A 16,391-nucleotide genomic window follows, 5' to 3' on the forward strand; every position below is an offset into this window, starting at 1 on the left:
CTTCTATGGCAAAGTCTTTGTGTCAGAGCTCCCTTTTGAATGCTTCTAAAAGATGTGAGTGTGTTTGCAGTCATGAAGTATTTGTGCCCTCTTGTTGTGACAGCAATTAAAAGTTTGCTTTATGGTGCTTTTGGTGACTTTTGATTGTAGTGTGTGTATGGTAGCTTAACGTCAATGTTTGCCTGTGTCGCATACATGCATGAATAGCAATGACTACTTTACAATTCAGAGTCCTTTCATTCTCTCCTCTATCCTCCCCACTCTACAGCGATAGCCACTCAAGTCGGTCTGGAACTGAGGAGGAAGGGTTCACAGATGTCCACTGACTCCATGGTGTCCAACCCCATGTTTGATGCCAACGAGTTCCCAGAGAGCTATGAGGCGGGACGAGCCGAGGCATGTGGGACTCTCTGTCGCATCTTTTGTAGCAAGAAAACTGGAGAAGAGATTCTGCCTGTTTACCTGTCAAGGTAACACGATCAGGTCTAACTAACATGAACAAAACCGCATGAATTCAGATTTTGATTTGGAGTTTGTAAAACTATGATTTATTCTCTCTCTTGTTTTTTACAGATTTTACATGGTCCTGATTCAGGGTCTCCAGATTTCTGATTTCATTTGTAGACCGGTTCTGGCGTCTATTATTCTCAACTCTTCCTCTCTTTTCTGTACGGACCTGAAAGGCATCAATGTTGTTGTGCCTTACTTCATTGCTGCCCTGGAGACTATTGTACCAGACAGGTCAGACTGGTTATGAATTACATGAAATTTGAATCTTTGATTTGTTGGGTAACCTTTTGGGACCTTAAGAATTCAGTGAAGCTTCTCTTCAGAGGTTTTAAGAATATAGTCCTAAGTTTCTTGAAGTCCATAAAATTTTATTTCATTTTTTAACCCTTTCTCAGGGAGCTGTCCAAATTCAAGATTTATGTAAATCCCACCGACCTGAGGAGGGCCTCCATCAACATCCTGCTTGCTATGCTGCCTCTGCCGCATCACTTTGGCAATATCAAATCAGAGGTAAGACCTTTGGTATCTGTGCATTTAATTTATTTCAAATCTGTCACTTCTTTGTGGTCAATCACTGAGGGGCAAGTCAGGAAGAACAATCGGGTCATCCATTTCTAAGTCTTATCCAACTAATCTCTCTCAGAGATAGCTTTTAAGAATGGTTGAAAAAAAATCCAGAGAAAGCAAAGATGAAAACATTTTTATTTAATTTCAACATTGGTAACAGGGTGAAAACCTTTTTTATGCATTTTAATTTTTGGAGCTATTTTTTGAAGTCTTGGTTTTTGTAAATATAAGTTTTGGCCACAAGAGGCTGAAGTTTACCACTAATCTATGTTTAATAAGACTGAAAGCATGTAAGTTCTTTAGACTCTGAACTGTAGTTCTCTATTAGGATGAAGCAATGAGTCTGAAGTACTGTCATCTTTTTTAGCCATGTGCATTGAAATGTATGAAGGAATGAAAAAGTACCCTAGAAGACAACATGAGTGCTCTTAAGTCCTATTTAGAGCAATCTTTCTCAATAAAGGCATCAAATAAAATGAAAAGTTGTAAAGCTTGTCCCAGCTACATTTTATTTTCACCCACCCAAACCAAATCTTGAAGTGATGACCTTGAAAACCTTACCTTTTTCTTTCCTGCCAAATCTTTTTTGTTCCAATCTATCTCAAGCAAGTCCCTTTAGCTGCTTTTCAACTGTTCTTAATCACAGAAGAGAAAACGTTCAAGATCAGTTTTCTTCCAGTAGCGTTTGTGCAATCCTTGTTGAATCGGTTCCACGTGATAAAGTCACTGACACTTCAGTGTGCTGGGTTCCTAACAGTGTTGATGTTTGCTGTAGGTCCTCTTGGAAGGAAAGTTTAATGAGGAGGATGGATGGCCTCATGACCAGCCTGTGTCTTTCCTGTCACTGAGGCTCCGTCTAGTCAATGTCCTCATTGGAGCACTACAGACTGAGACCGACCCCACCAACACACAGCTCATCCTGGGTATCTATTTCTCCATTTTTATTCCTTTATCAGATTTTTGCAGTATTCTTGTTTACCTAAGTTTTTTGACCGTGTTAGAGTATTTGTATTTTTCCTTTAATCCCCCCCTTCTTCCTCTTCAGGTGCAATGCTCAATATTGTTCAAGACTCAGCGCTGTTGGAATCCATAGGTGCGCAGACTGAAACAGTAAGGCCTCGTTGTTGCTGTTACCTACTAATAAACATGTCATGATGCTTGACTCAGTGTTAAGGACCAGAAAGGAAAGATTTCTGTGTATCTTTGTGGTTGTAGGGGAGCATAGATGGAAGCCACATAACTGTAAGGAGTCAGAGTCACAGTCGCACCAACAGTGGCATCAGCTTCAACAGTGGGGGAAGCACTGAGGCCACCAGCCCAGACTCTGAGCGTCCTGCACAGGCCCTGCTGCGAGACTATGGTAAGACAAAAGGCTGCTCTGCATAAACTAACATCCCTGTGCTTGGTGAATTAACACAATGGACCTAGCAATGCTTAAATAGTTGTTAAAAGTCAACTTGGTGCATTGAAACGTATAACTAAGCACACTAACACATGTTTCTTGTAGCTAACGTGGTTAAAGTGATGTTCAGAGTTAAGAAGCGTTGGGTAAAATGTCTCTGTAGGTGAAACAGACATTATTTGCTGTGATGCGGTGCTTCTTGCTCTTAGACTGAAGAAGTGCTTGAGCTGTTTGAAGTTTTTTCTGACTGATTAGTCGCAACAGTGTTCACTAATCAGAAGCACTTCAAAGATCTAGTTGTTCCTCCAGATGGGCTGAGCAGTGTTTGACTAAATTAATGGATTTAACAATGAGAAAGAGGTAAAAAAAAAAGAAGTAATAAAACAACCGCTCTCTTTTCCCCACAAGACTCTATCCACTGTTAACTCATGGCTGCTAGTAGGCAACTTTGTCATGCAGGAAATGGGTGTCTGAAGATTCTATAGAACTCAGGAAACGTTGCATTGTGTTGTGAGGCTCAGTGCTGGACAGGAAACACCAGACTCTCGAGGAGGCAGCAGTCTGGAGACAGTTGTAGAAACATACGTTGCAGCCTGTTCAGCGTGATTTGTGGTTTTCTACTGATAATGAATATTACAGTCATAAATCTGAGCTTAGAGATGCACAAACCTCAACATGAGTACTTTAACTTACACTTCAATGCATTAGCCTGTTCATCTAATCTTCTGTGCATTTTGATTTAGTAATCAGCTTTAGTTTAGTCATAGTTCTGAATGGTCTGAGGGGTAATAGTAAAAACAGACAAACAGCAGACCAGTTTTACTTTTGTCTTCTCCCTTCAGCTCAACTCAGCTTTATTTAAATATCAGCTTTCATACACAAAAGCATGCAGCCCAAAGTGCTTCACAAAAGAACAGAGAGACAGAAACGAAAATAAATTGGTAAAATAATAAAAGACTATCATAGATAGAATTCTTCAAAATTTGATAAAATCAATACAGTAAAACTAATAAAAAAGTAGAGTACAAAGAAGATAAATAAAATAAATAAATAAGTAAATAAATAGATACATGAATGTTGTCAAAACAATGATTATAAAACATAAGGCTTCATTATTTCCTTTAATTTATTTTTTTCTTGTTGTACCATTTTCCAGGTAGCTTTACATTCTTGTTTATTACACACAAACACACTAAACTTAAGTGTTTGCTAACTAGTTTTATTTGAAACAGACTTATTGATAAATGAAGTCTATTTTTGGATCAATTTTTTTCATTTTCAAGTCATAACTCGATCACTCAGCCCTGTTCCTGGGCAGTGTATTTATTGTCTCTTTTACAGTCCATCTGTGTGCTTTACTGAATCTCTATTCTAATGCATGTTGTGAATAACATATCTACTAACTTGGCATTCAAGGCATTTTTCCTGTTGTCCTGTGTATCTGTGTTGCTTGAATCCTGCTTTGCTCTATTCTTTGCGGTGTTTGGTATTTTCGGGGTGTTATATGGTCTAGCTCTTACAGATACAGCGGCAGGCCTGCTGGTGCGCAGCATCCACCTCGTCACTCAGAGACTCAACTCCCAGTGGAGGCAGGACATGAGCATTTCACTGGCTGCACTGGAGCTGCTGGCTGGGCTCGCCAAGGTAGGCCAACTTGCCAAGCTGCACCATCCGAACACCTCAGAGAGACATTTATATTATGACCAGCAAGATTTAACCGAACACCAGCCGTAACAATAAGATCATTTTATAACTAGGCAGAAGTGCTTCATGTTTCTGTATGTGCTCCTGTTTTCTCCAGGTGAAGGTGGGAGTAGACTCTGCAGACCGTAAACGTGCCGTCAGCTCCATATGTGGGTACATCGTCTACCAGTGCAGCCGTCCAGCTCCTCTTCAATCCAGAGACCTCCACTCTATGATCGTAGCTGCCTTCCAGTTTCTGTGTGTGTGGCTCACAGAACACCCTGACATGCTGGATGAGAAGGTGAGGCTGAAGGATAAGATAATATACAGTATACCTCAGATACCAGTCTAACCTGAACTCTTACTGAGATCATTCAGAAAATCTAACTCGGAGAGATTATTCAGTCAGAATTTGACAGGACAGTTTGTTGGTTTCAGGTCTAGTTTAAGCTCTGTGTGTGTGGAAAGAAAGACTCACGCTTCCCCTATTTTTTCATCAGGATTGTTTGGTTGAGGTGTTGGAGATTGTGGAGTTGGGAATCTCTGGCAGCAAATCTCGACAGGAACAAGAAGTTCGACATAAAGGGGAGAAGGAGCACAACCCAGCCTCAATGAGGGTGAAGGATGCTGCCGAGGCCACTTTATCCTGGTAAGACCATTTCTGCAATGGAATTGCAAAGCTTTCTCAAAATGCTGTCACGATTTAAACAGACTAAAACAAGAATTCAGTTTGGCAACTTCAGGTACACAACATCAGCCCTCATTTATGACATGGTGACTGAGTAAGATCCAGGAAGCTGAAACAAAAAAACTATAATCTAGTAACTGTAGGATACACCAACCTTCAAGTGGTGACCTCTCCTTCTCATCAGCTTATATAAGTATCGATCCTTATCTTTTCTGAAGCTAAGGTTGCATTTTGCTCTGTGTTAACCCACATGGTCAATCACACAATTAACCCTCAGACCGAGACAGCCGCCGGTGGCCACAAATAGCTGATCCGCTGATCCTATCAACAAGCTTTAAAAACTCAGTTACAGCGGACATTCTCAACTTTCCACATTTGTCTCATTTGCATATCCAGCGGCTGTGTGGTGACCGTGATGACGCCATCAAATTTAGCAGTACTGATTCGTCAGGGAAACCTACGTAGTTTCTTCCTCTGAGCCAATTGGCAATGGGTGTAGATGCTTAGTACCACCCCTGTGTATCGATTGGTTCAAAATGTAAATGTCCAGGATGTGTTTCACCATGACAACCATCTTCTCCACCAATCAACGTGTTTTTTGGGGGAAATTTGAATGTTAAGAGCGGAAAACAAGACGGAGAATCCGTATACAAAACCGTCCAGCAAAATGGAACAGATTTGCACGTTATTTGAACTAACTCAACACAAAATAAAAATGACAACACGAAGGTACACAACAGAAGAGGCACTGTGTCTAATTTTATCAAATGACCAGCTTGGCTATTTTGCCAAGGAGTCATCTGATTCTGACGCAGACACAGCTGGGGCAGAGAGGAGTGCAGCAGTTGCATCGATCCTTTCCAGGACATATATAGTATATATGTCTCTGTAATTTATGTGTATAATTAGTGAAGATGGTCTGAACTTTTTGCTAATTTTTACCAAATAATTTACATCTCTCATTATGTTCATAGTGAAAATAATGTGCAATTTGTTTATTTGCACTAAGTGTATTTTAATTCATTTATGAACACAGTTTCCTGTATTTGTGACCATGTTTGCATGTTTTCATGATCAAAATGTAAATCTGAAAAGTCACTAGCTTGCTCAGTAAAGGTTTGATAGTGACAAAAAATCATTTGGAAGGCTAAAACACCAAAGTGCAACTTTCTAACAAAACAAAACAAAACTTCCTGATGTTTTGTCTGAGTTCACAGTAAAGAATGACCTAAATTTCCAGATGATTTTTAAAAAACTTCAATATTTTCATCCATTATCAGACAAAACTAAAACTGGTACTTTAAATGCAGCACAGTGAAAGATAAGGTTCTCCTGAATAAAATGATGTATGGCACTTGATGCTGAGTGCTTCAATAGGTTAGAAAAACAAGATAAATACAGGAGAGTCTGGTGCCCCCCAAAATGGTCTAGGTCTTTAAGGGTTAACACTAAATCTATTGAATGAAAAACAAAAAATACTCAAATCAAATAATTACAAACTTAAAAAAACAAACTGCAAGCGTTGACGTCAGTCAACAAATGAAAACAACTTTTCACACTAGGCTTTGTTGATTTTTGAGCAGCCCATGTCAGATGTTAGCATATTAAATATTATTAGTCATAAATTGAAAATCCTTTAGTCTTATTTCTGTCCCAAAGTGTTGAAAGCTTTGATTACACTCTTCATCGTCTTGGTTGCACTGAAATGTGTTTTTGTTTTGTACTTGTTTTGCTCCACTGACCTACTGTCCTCAGTATTTCTGCCTCTACACATGACACACAGATGGCTGTGAGACAGTCAAACGTTCTGCACCCGCTGACCCAGTTCCTGTATATTTATGTTCTGCTGTGGTGTTTCCCAGTATCATGCAGGTGTTGGGGGCCTTCCCCTCCCCTAGTGGTCCTGCTTCCACCTGCAGCCTGCTGAATGAAGACACCCTGATTCGCTACGCCAGACTCAGTGCCACAGGAGCGAGCAACTTCCGCTACTTTGTCCTGGACAACTCGGTCATCCTGGCCATGCTGGAGCAGCCTCTCGGCAATGAGCAGAGTCAGTCATTTCACCTTATCCCTGATTAAATTGAGGAATATTAACTTTGGTTGAAGACAAAATGTACTGATATTGATCTTCACAAGAGAAATGTGATTATTAATTTAAATCAGAAACAATCCTGTGTCTCTATAAATGAGGGTGTTTTTGTTTCCACAGACCCCAGTCCTTCAGTGACAGTCTTAATTCGAGGCACAGCAGGAAGACATGCCTGGACCATGCAGCTCTTTCACCAACCCAGAGGGGCTCGGGCCAATCAGAGGGTGAGATCACACCGTAAATTACTGCACCACAATGCAAAACAAACATTTGACAAGCTCTATTAAACTCAAAGCTTTACGTCTGATATGCTGATAACACAACTCTGTTCCATATCTGTTCATTTCTCTCCTCCCACAGCAGGTGTTTGTCCCAGAGGGCCGTCCAACGCCGAACAACGACGTGGGGATCAAGTACAATGTCAAACAGAGGCCCTTCCCTGAAGAGGTGGATAAGATTCCTCTGGTCAAAGCTGATGTCAGTATCCCCGACCTGGACGACATTGTCAGTAAGGAGGTGAGGTCTGCTTCCCGTCAAACCCTGTCACAGATCTATGAACCACATTATGATGAAGTACAAACATATTGAATTACAGATCATTTTACAGCAGGCATGAGCTAAATAAAGACATCATGCAGTAAATCAATCACTGATCTATTTGTTATCGCGCAAACTCAGGTGTGTTGTATGGGCTGGCAGGATGATTCAAGAGCTACAAATTCACTGATGAGTAATAATCCACACGTGAGTTGTTGGACAGATGACATTTCACTCGGGTGTCTCTGGGGGAAAAAGGGCCAAATCATCTGGTTGGGTGACAAATAATGATTCTGTGCGACTTTTTAATCTATTGCACTACATTAACCAACTAACTGTAAGGAAGAATAACACAACAATGACTTCTGACACAATGTGAAGGAAAGGAACATTAAAGCCTCACAAGGTCTGGACATACCGATGATATCGTTCCATCCCCACTAACAAGTCTTTACACATTAACACTTGGAGGTGACACATCAGTATTTGTACTCAGGGACTCTACAGTGATACCCTCTTCAGATTTCCTTTAAAAATTCCTCCTCCCCTTCTTTTTCTTTCAGCTGGAGCTTCAACACGACAAGCTTCGTATCCTGATGACTAAGCAGATAGACTACGAGAACGCTTTGGAGCGTCACAGTGATGAAGTTTGGAAGTCAAAGCAATTCCCCGACCCACAGACCGACTGTAAACCTCCTCCACCCTCGCAGGAGTTCCAGACAGCTCGCCTCTTTCTCTCCCACTTTGGCTTTCTGTCACTGGAGGCGCTCAAGGTGAGAAAACATGATTTATCTGATGAAATGAGCAAATTTAAAGGGTAACTAAACCCCCAAGTTTCAAGGAATTGCATCTACCCTGGAATTTCAAAGAATGCCTCCAGAATGTCAGAGTATCAACTTTGACAGGATGGGGGGATGAAGCCACACCCACACACTCCTTCATGCAGTTACTATCAGCTGCAGCATCATACAGTGACACACAGATATCAGATAAGATAAGGTTCCAAAACGGAGAGAGTGCTGCACCCAGAGTCTTGCACATAGATTGAGTGCTATAGCAGCTGGGGAAGTAACACAGCTGAACCATACTGGATACACTATGTGTACTATGTACTAAAGTCAGAGTCAATATCAGACTGTGGGGCTCTCCTGGTCCACTTCAGTCCTCCCAGTTTGCTGAGCTGGGTGAAGTGTTTTTATAGAGTCCGATGACAAACGTGTGTACCAAACACGTCATCGTGTACCCGGTCAGCCATTAGAAAAACTACATTGCAGTTTCTTGGTTTCGACCTGTAGATGGTAGTCCTTATGTACATTTTAAACACAATTTGAGAAATTGTAATACTTTATTCTCAACTGCTGGGATCAAGACCCACATTGATTAACAGCACTACTTAATACTCGTATAAACAAGTGTTCAGCTAAAGAAAGTAGTGTGGGGTTAGTTACTCTTTAAGTTTCTGCTGATATTGAACATTGTTCAAAAACCTTCATTGTGATGTTACTTGACTTTGTGAAAGGACTGATAAAGAGTATGCTGCAGGGAACAACGTATGAATGTTATGTAAATTTATAACAAATTATAACACTTAATATTTCTGCTGTTTATTTACACTTGGTTTATTTCTTTAATTTCAACAGGAGCCCAATAACAGTCGTCTACCTCCTCATCTGATTGGTCTGGAGTCATCCTTACCAGGATTTTTTGATGACATCAGCTACCTGGACCTTCTTCCTTGCCGACCATTCGACACTGTCTTTGTTTTCTATGTCAGAGCGGGACAGAAAAGCAGCCCTGAGGTGGGGGAACTCTCAACACAGAGTAAAGTTAGAAGTTTGTCTTGTGTTTAATCACTGGTGGAATTATATTGTTTTCATTTCTACTTGAAATGTACAGATCTTGAGGAATGTGGAGTCATCATCCAGCGTCCAGCCTCATTTCTTAGAGTTCCTGATGTCCTTGGGTTGGCCTGTGGATGTGGGACGCCACCCGGGATGGACAGGACACCTAGATACCAGCTGGTCCCTGAACTCCTGCTCCGACAGCAATGAAATACACCAAACAGGTAAGGTATAAAGATGATCACAGCCTTACATCTGGAACTCTGACTCATGCTCATCTTAACAGCTGTAATTCATCTCCATGTTGGCTTTAATCAAATTAAACTTCTGATTAAATCTGTTTCCTGTTTACTGTAGAAGAAGCAGCTACTCCTGAGGACACGGGCGGTTCAGTGTTCAACGGAGAGAAGAAAGTTTTGTACTATGCTGATGCTCTGACGGAGATCGCCTTTGTGGTTCCATCCTTGACAGAAAGCTCCGGTCAGTCCTCTCTCCCTTGAATTGAAACACTTTCTCATGAGATGAAAACCCAGTGAGGGATTCAAGGTTTGACAGGGCTGCCATGTTCTCTTGTTTTGTTCCCCAGAGGAGTCATCAGTGCACAGTGACTCCACGGTGGAGGCAGACACAAACTCAGACCTCGTGCCCGGTTCACTTAAACAACCCAATCTCACACTGGAGCTCTTCCCCAACCACTCTGAAAACCTGGAGTCTGCCAAAAAGGTAAAGTTTTCTCTGAGCTACACTAATGATGATTTACGATGATCGTGTACAGTAACAGTGTTACAGCTTACGGTGTGATGTGTTTGGTTCACAGCTGAGTCCTTTGGTAAAGACAAAAAGGTCATCAACTGGAAAATCTTTCCCTCCTCTGGGTCCGGAGACGAAGGTGTTTGTGGTCTGGGTGGAGCGCTTCGATGACATCGGTACGCACTTATTCATTATACAGCTCTTGTACCCTCTTATTACCTTTTAATGTTCAGACCTCTACACTTTGGTTTTTGATATCTTTAATTTAGCTAAGTATGGTGTTCTCTTTGCGTCTGCAGTATTTTGGCATTTCTGAATTCCAGAATTAAACTTAAGATTTTGGTCTAAAACCAGGTTTGGATTTTAATATGTAAAGGGAGTGATGGAGAATGACTCAAACATGTTATTAGCTTGCAGTTCAGCCGATGGCTCTTATCAGTCATGTTGGCCATCCCTTAATTTGTCATGCTATTGTTGATTAAACCTGAGTTGTTTTCTGACGACATCAGTCATGACATGTTGCAGTAAACTCAACGTGGAAGTTACAGAAACGCTTATAAAATTAAATCAAAACTCATGTGACTGTGATCCTGAAACTTCTTATGTTTTTAGATAAAAAAACAATGTCTCTTCTCACTAGGGATGGAAATTTCAAGTATTTTCCGTGATCAATCTTTGGCAATGTTAATGATCAATTATCAAATAATCATTAAAAAAAACATAAATGTTTTCCATGTCAAAAACAATGCCAAATGCGTTTCTTCCCCATAATCAAATTTTCCTTCACGACACAATGTATATAACTGACAGTATTGAATAGCTACGGATCATATTGAGGTGTTCAAAATGTAAAACATACTGAATATCAACATGTGAAGCAGGCTCATAATCTCTGCTGACATACCGTCACATAAGTGAAGGCTCAGTCTTCAACAAGAGAACTGAACAGAAACATGTTTTAGACTCACAGTGTCCAGTTTTCTGTCTACTCGTTCTTATTGAGAAAAATAAGCATGTGAACGTGATCAGGTGTCAGCCGGGAGCGCAACTGGGTCACAATCAGTCCAGCGGCAAAGAAAAAAAGTGCTCGTGCAGACCTGTCACTCAGCCGCAGCCCCCAGCTGAGTGTCTCTGCGGTGCACAACACCTTTAGTCAGCTGATTCACATCCAAACATGTTTTAAACATGAAACACCCCCCTGATAGCTGAACGAAATATGAGACCACATGATGTTTGTTCCACGTGATACAAACTTCAAACAAAAAAAATGTGTTTGAGTAAGTTCTTAACAATCAATTAATCGATACTTGATTGATTGTTGACATCCCTACTTTCCACAAATTTTATTTTGTTTTTAGATGTATTTTAAGGTCTATATGACTCTGCCATGAAAAAAGGCTGCGGTTTGCCTGCTGGTTTAAGCCCCCGCCCCATGTACAGAATCTTTAGTCCTTGTCACTGCGGTGGCTGATTTCACTCTTGGCCACGACCCTGTACTGCGTGTCTTCCCCCGCTCTCTACTCCCCACATTTCCTTTCTCTCTTCAGCTGTCCTTTCAATAAAAGCTAATTCAGCATTTTCTCTGACTAACTTTGACTCCACAAAATGAAATACTCCATCTCTCTGGTCCTAAATATCTTTTGTATGAATGCATCTTTCAGTACAAGATAAATGCAATGAGGAGATGAGTGACTATCATTGTTTTTATGTTTTGTTTGTAGAGAACTTCCCGTTGACTGATCTCTTGGCGGAAACCAGCACGGGTTTGGAAGCCAGCATGAGCAACAGCACTTCCTGCAGGTACTCAGAAGTTTACCCTCACAGCACTTCCTGTTGATGTATGAAGAGCATGTGATTGAAGAGTTGTTTTTTATCAGGTGCAAACATGAAGAAAAAAAACTAATAGTTTTACAAAACAGCATGAGGTCTTTTGTGCAGAATAGCAAACAGTGCATAAAAACAGGAACTACAGCATGCACTGTGTGCAAAAGCAGGCAGAGAGAAGGAAGTGTGGCAGAGCTGTGACCACAGTGATGAGTGTGAAGTGGCACAGAGGGAAGTTCTCCTTTTGTCACTTACTTTAGATGTGCATTGTTTTGATCATAAATTTAAAGGTCTCTAATGAAGCATCCTCATTTTAAACATTGTGAATACATTAACAGCCTCTACTTACAGATTCTACATAATACATTACAATCTGTACTCAGGGGCTTTTCAGCAAGGGAAGTGTTCTGGCTAATTTACTTATCTTATGTGTTTCCTTTACACTTATGTTCAGTTCTACGGGTCACAGGCATGGCGATGTGAAGACAAATGAGACCTTATTCTTTCATGTGTTGTCTCTATTCTATACAAACTTCACCTGCATCATCTTCCTCTCTGTTTGTCTTCCTCTTCTTCCCACTGCAGGTCAGGGTTACTCGAGAAGGACGTTCCATTAATCTTCATCCACCCTCTGAAGACGGGACTCTTCAGGATCCGGCTGCATGGAGCCGTGGGTAAATTTGGCATGGTGATTCCCCTGGTGGACGGCATGGTGGTCAGCCGCAGAGCACTAGGTAATGACTCACATGAGCCTCTCTGCCTCTTTTTATCCCTCCATACCAGACACTTATTCTTTTCCTTCATCAGGAAGAAGAGGGTAGAACGTCTTAATGCATCCTGTGGCTTTCTCTGGGAGTCTATGAGGAACATTAACCAGCGTAGTGAATGATTATATTCACACACTAATGTCTTTGTGGTTGACATTTGAGTTTAAAACACCAACCACCTTGTTGTTACATTTGATGCAGAGTACACGGTTTGTTATAAAAGCAAGGCGTGGCTGTCATCTGATACCTTGAAAAACAAAGGAAACTCATTCTGCTTCAGTGCGTGTAATGCAGCTCTTTGCCACTAGATGGCACAGCTGGGGTCTTTGTTCAAGTGCAACGTTGGCTTCCCAAAACATAAATGTGAAGAAGTACAGTGCTTTGACACTGTTTACACATAGACTTAGTTCATCAGGCAAAGCATTCAGTTTGTAAAATGTTGTAATGTACGTAATTTTTCTTAATTATCATCATGTTTTGTACTTTTATAACTAGATGCTGAGGCTATCAAGGGTTTCTAAATAGAAAAATTTAAGTGATGAGCTTCCACTTTGATTTTCCTGAGTCGATCCCTCTGCTGTTTTTAGAACCACCCTCTCCTATTTGTCATGTCTGAGGGAAAGAAAAAAAACACTTAAAAGATGACACAACTTTGCATGTTGGTAGCCCACAGATGCACTTTCGGAGACACTGTGGCAACCTCCAGACTTAAAGATGACAAGAGAAACAACAAGTTCAACAGAACTGGAAAATCCTCCTGCTTTTTTGATGTCACCAGTGTGGCATTCAGCCAAACACACGCTGAGGAACCCCAGACATGCAAACTTTGAGTTAGTTTGTTTACAACACACAGAGCTGGTCGTGTGGAGCAAACAGACTTGCAATCTGTGATAAAACCAGACTGAAATGAAACTATACTCGTGCAAAGATTGCTTCTAAAACTTGAATAGTATCAGAACAGCAGACGTTTACTAATCTGAAAACACCACATTTATTCTAATCTAGGATATTCAAATGGAATATTTTGTTTACATGCTCTGTGTTAGTCTTCTGAATCACTGTTTCTGAGAAATCAGCAGAATAATAAACCAGGAATCACACTTATGTGAGACAGGAAATGTGAGAGTGGGGAGAGACACAGCAGGGGGTGAAGGCCAGGAGTCAAACCTGCGACCCCTGTGACAGAGACTATAGCCTCTGTCCACGGCTTCAACAGCTAAACCAAACTGGCCCTCGAGTAGCTCTGCATTTAAATTTGTTCTCACTTGTTCAAGGATTCATCTGTTTCATTTGTTCCTGTGTTTTTCCTCCCTCTCTCAGGGTTTCTTGTTCGCCAGACAGTCATCAACGTGTGCCGGCGGAAGCGTCTGGAAAGTGACTTGTACAACCCTCCTCACGTGAGGCGGAAGCAGAAAATAACTGAGATTGTCCAGCGTTACCGCAACAAGCAACTGGAGCCCGAGTTTTACACCTCGCTCTTCCACGAGGTGGGGGAGGGGAAGCCTCACCTCTAACCCGCCTGTCCTGTCCTAACACTGGCTCACAAACGCACACAGCTACAAACATATGCTCTTATCTTACACTCTTACACCATTTACAACTGTGCACACACACTCACAGACACAGACACAGACACACACACACAGACACAGACACACACACACACACACACACAGAATCTTTATATTTATACTGTACTTTTTTGTTATTTATACAAATATCAACACTGTCTGCCTTTGACTCTGAGAGCAAAGTGTCAAAAACCATGCCAAGGTGGAAGAAGCTACATTTCTATGTCGCAGCCGCTCATCAAAGGTTTGAATGGCTGCTGCTCAACAGTGACTGTCTCTCTGCATTTAGCTTCACGCTTCGTGGCAAAAGACTTTCTGCTTGTCATTAACTGCAATACAATAGTAACACTGTTGGCCTTTCTGAAATTGTAAAAATGTTTGTCCTTTAAACCCCGTGAAACCAGTCGATTTCATGATGGTTTGGTAATACAGAGCTGTGTCATAAACCCTGATCTGCTTTTCTGATTTTGCTTTAGTCAAACAGATTTATGTTGGACTTTTGCCAAGGAGATAAACATGTAAGAAAATGTTTTCTAATATACATTGCAGCTGCTGCTTTAAGGCAGGTGGCGTCAAGAGAACACGGAGGTGATTGAAAGCATTGATCCATGGTGTAACTATCATCTCCATGCAGACACCTGCTAAAGTCTTCCTAGTGCAAACCATTACAGCATCAGACTGAGCGCACAAATATTTGTATGTTTTTCTTTTATTTGAACTTGATTTATAGGACTTTGCGTTTTGTTTTGTTATTTTTTGACATCTGCATTGTCTCTGTGCCAGTCTGAAAGTCATCCCATCTCACACCGGCCTCTGCACTTTGCGTTTCTTTGTTTTTAAGTGTACAGCTTTTTCTGCCAGTCAGAAACACTACAAGGAGTCACAGTGATCCTGAAAACCCCCATAAATGGCATTTAAAGGTGAATCCTGTCGCTTAAAGACAAATATCTCAAAGATGGTCCCGTTTGCAAATGTAATCTTAGAATTGTTTACTCTTTAAGCTAGATAAAGTTTGAGTTTACTAATGAGAGTCGTCTCAGAGCTCATTGCACTTGCTATTTGCAGATGTCGTGTTTGCAAACAGAAGTACAGCACAGGTTAAGTGTCTCGCTCCCCCTAACAAACCCACAGTGATGAATTATAGGGCCAAAACTCTCAGTGTAGCTAATAACATTGTCAAACTTGCATTTTGGCTGATTAAAGTTGTGACTTTTTATTGAAAACCCCAAAAGAGACGATCTAACATGTTGTTTCCTTCAGTTTGGATAACAGAAACATGCATTTTTGCCTTCACTTATATTTAAAAATGATTTTCTACCCCTGTCAAATTTAGTTTCACTCTTGTTTACTCACTGTACTTTGGTTTTGATTGAAGCCCTCTCACTGTCTGCCTGTAAAAATGTGAATTTATTTATCACAGAGATGGAACAGGGCAAACACCTCTCTAGTTTCTTTGTTATATCGCAAAGTCTTAATGCACTGAGCACATTTTACGATTATTTTCTATCCCCTTTGGTTACCTTCCATGTCTTTTTGTACTTTTTGTGCATTTTGAAAGAAAAACCCTGCTGAAGGAAGAGTTTTATCTTGTGAAATATGAATGAAGAAGAGGCGATGTGGAGTTTTTAACCTATCATGTCTAACTGTGTGACTCACTTTTTACGAGGGTGCTTTACGCACATGCCTTTTTGGAAGGAAAAAAGTACATTAAATATGCTTCAACATACAATCAGTCATACATTGTATCCTATGTTACTCCTCTGATGTTTGATCATATTTAAGGACTCGCCATGTACAGAAGCAGAGGATGGTATGTAAATATATGATAGTGTAAGGCATTACACGTTGTCTGTTGCATTCCTCATCTGAGATGGCCAGAAAAGAAATGTATGTATGCAATTATGTGTGTGAGGATCACAATGGGTATTGAATGTAACATGCATCAATTAAACTATTATTGACATTTTAATTCCTCACATTCCCAATGATTGACTTCTGTTCACAGGATGCAACAAAAAGAAGTTACACTTTTTATTTGAATGTAAAACTAAGATTTTCTCTTGAGGAGCAGCTCAATCAGGAGTTATTTCTGTATAAAATGTTGACGTTTCAGTTACTCTGCCATGAATGTTTGAAGCCACTAACGGAAAGAGAGTTTCCTG

General features: G+C 40.7%; 1 protein-coding gene across 1 annotated transcript in view; it reads left to right on the plus strand.

Moving 5' to 3' along the window:
• LOC117821913 (ral GTPase-activating protein subunit beta-like) overlaps nt 1–16,198 on the plus strand; it is a 28,360-nt gene extending 12,162 nt beyond the window's left edge. Inside the window, 22 exon segments of the mRNA XM_034696478.1 lie at nt 269–470; nt 574–741; nt 906–1,020; nt 1,853–2,000; nt 2,123–2,187; nt 2,293–2,437; nt 3,993–4,123; nt 4,281–4,463; nt 4,663–4,811; nt 6,713–6,900; nt 7,060–7,163; nt 7,300–7,455; nt 7,618–7,683; nt 8,040–8,249; nt 9,117–9,275; nt 9,373–9,541; nt 9,675–9,797; nt 9,904–10,040; nt 10,135–10,243; nt 11,789–11,867; nt 12,477–12,625; nt 13,979–16,198. Of these exon segments, the coding sequence (XP_034552369.1) occupies nt 269–470; nt 574–741; nt 906–1,020; nt 1,853–2,000; nt 2,123–2,187; nt 2,293–2,437; nt 3,993–4,123; nt 4,281–4,463; nt 4,663–4,811; nt 6,713–6,900; nt 7,060–7,163; nt 7,300–7,455; nt 7,618–7,683; nt 8,040–8,249; nt 9,117–9,275; nt 9,373–9,541; nt 9,675–9,797; nt 9,904–10,040; nt 10,135–10,243; nt 11,789–11,867; nt 12,477–12,625; nt 13,979–14,172 (3,149 nt within the window). The 3' untranslated portion in view covers nt 14,173–16,198.
• The last annotated feature ends 193 nt before the right edge of the window (nt 16,199–16,391 follow it).

Source organism: Notolabrus celidotus, chromosome 11 (assembly GCF_009762535.1).
Source record: "Notolabrus celidotus isolate fNotCel1 chromosome 11, fNotCel1.pri, whole genome shotgun sequence".
NCBI lineage: Eukaryota > Metazoa > Chordata > Actinopteri > Labriformes > Labridae > Notolabrus > Notolabrus celidotus.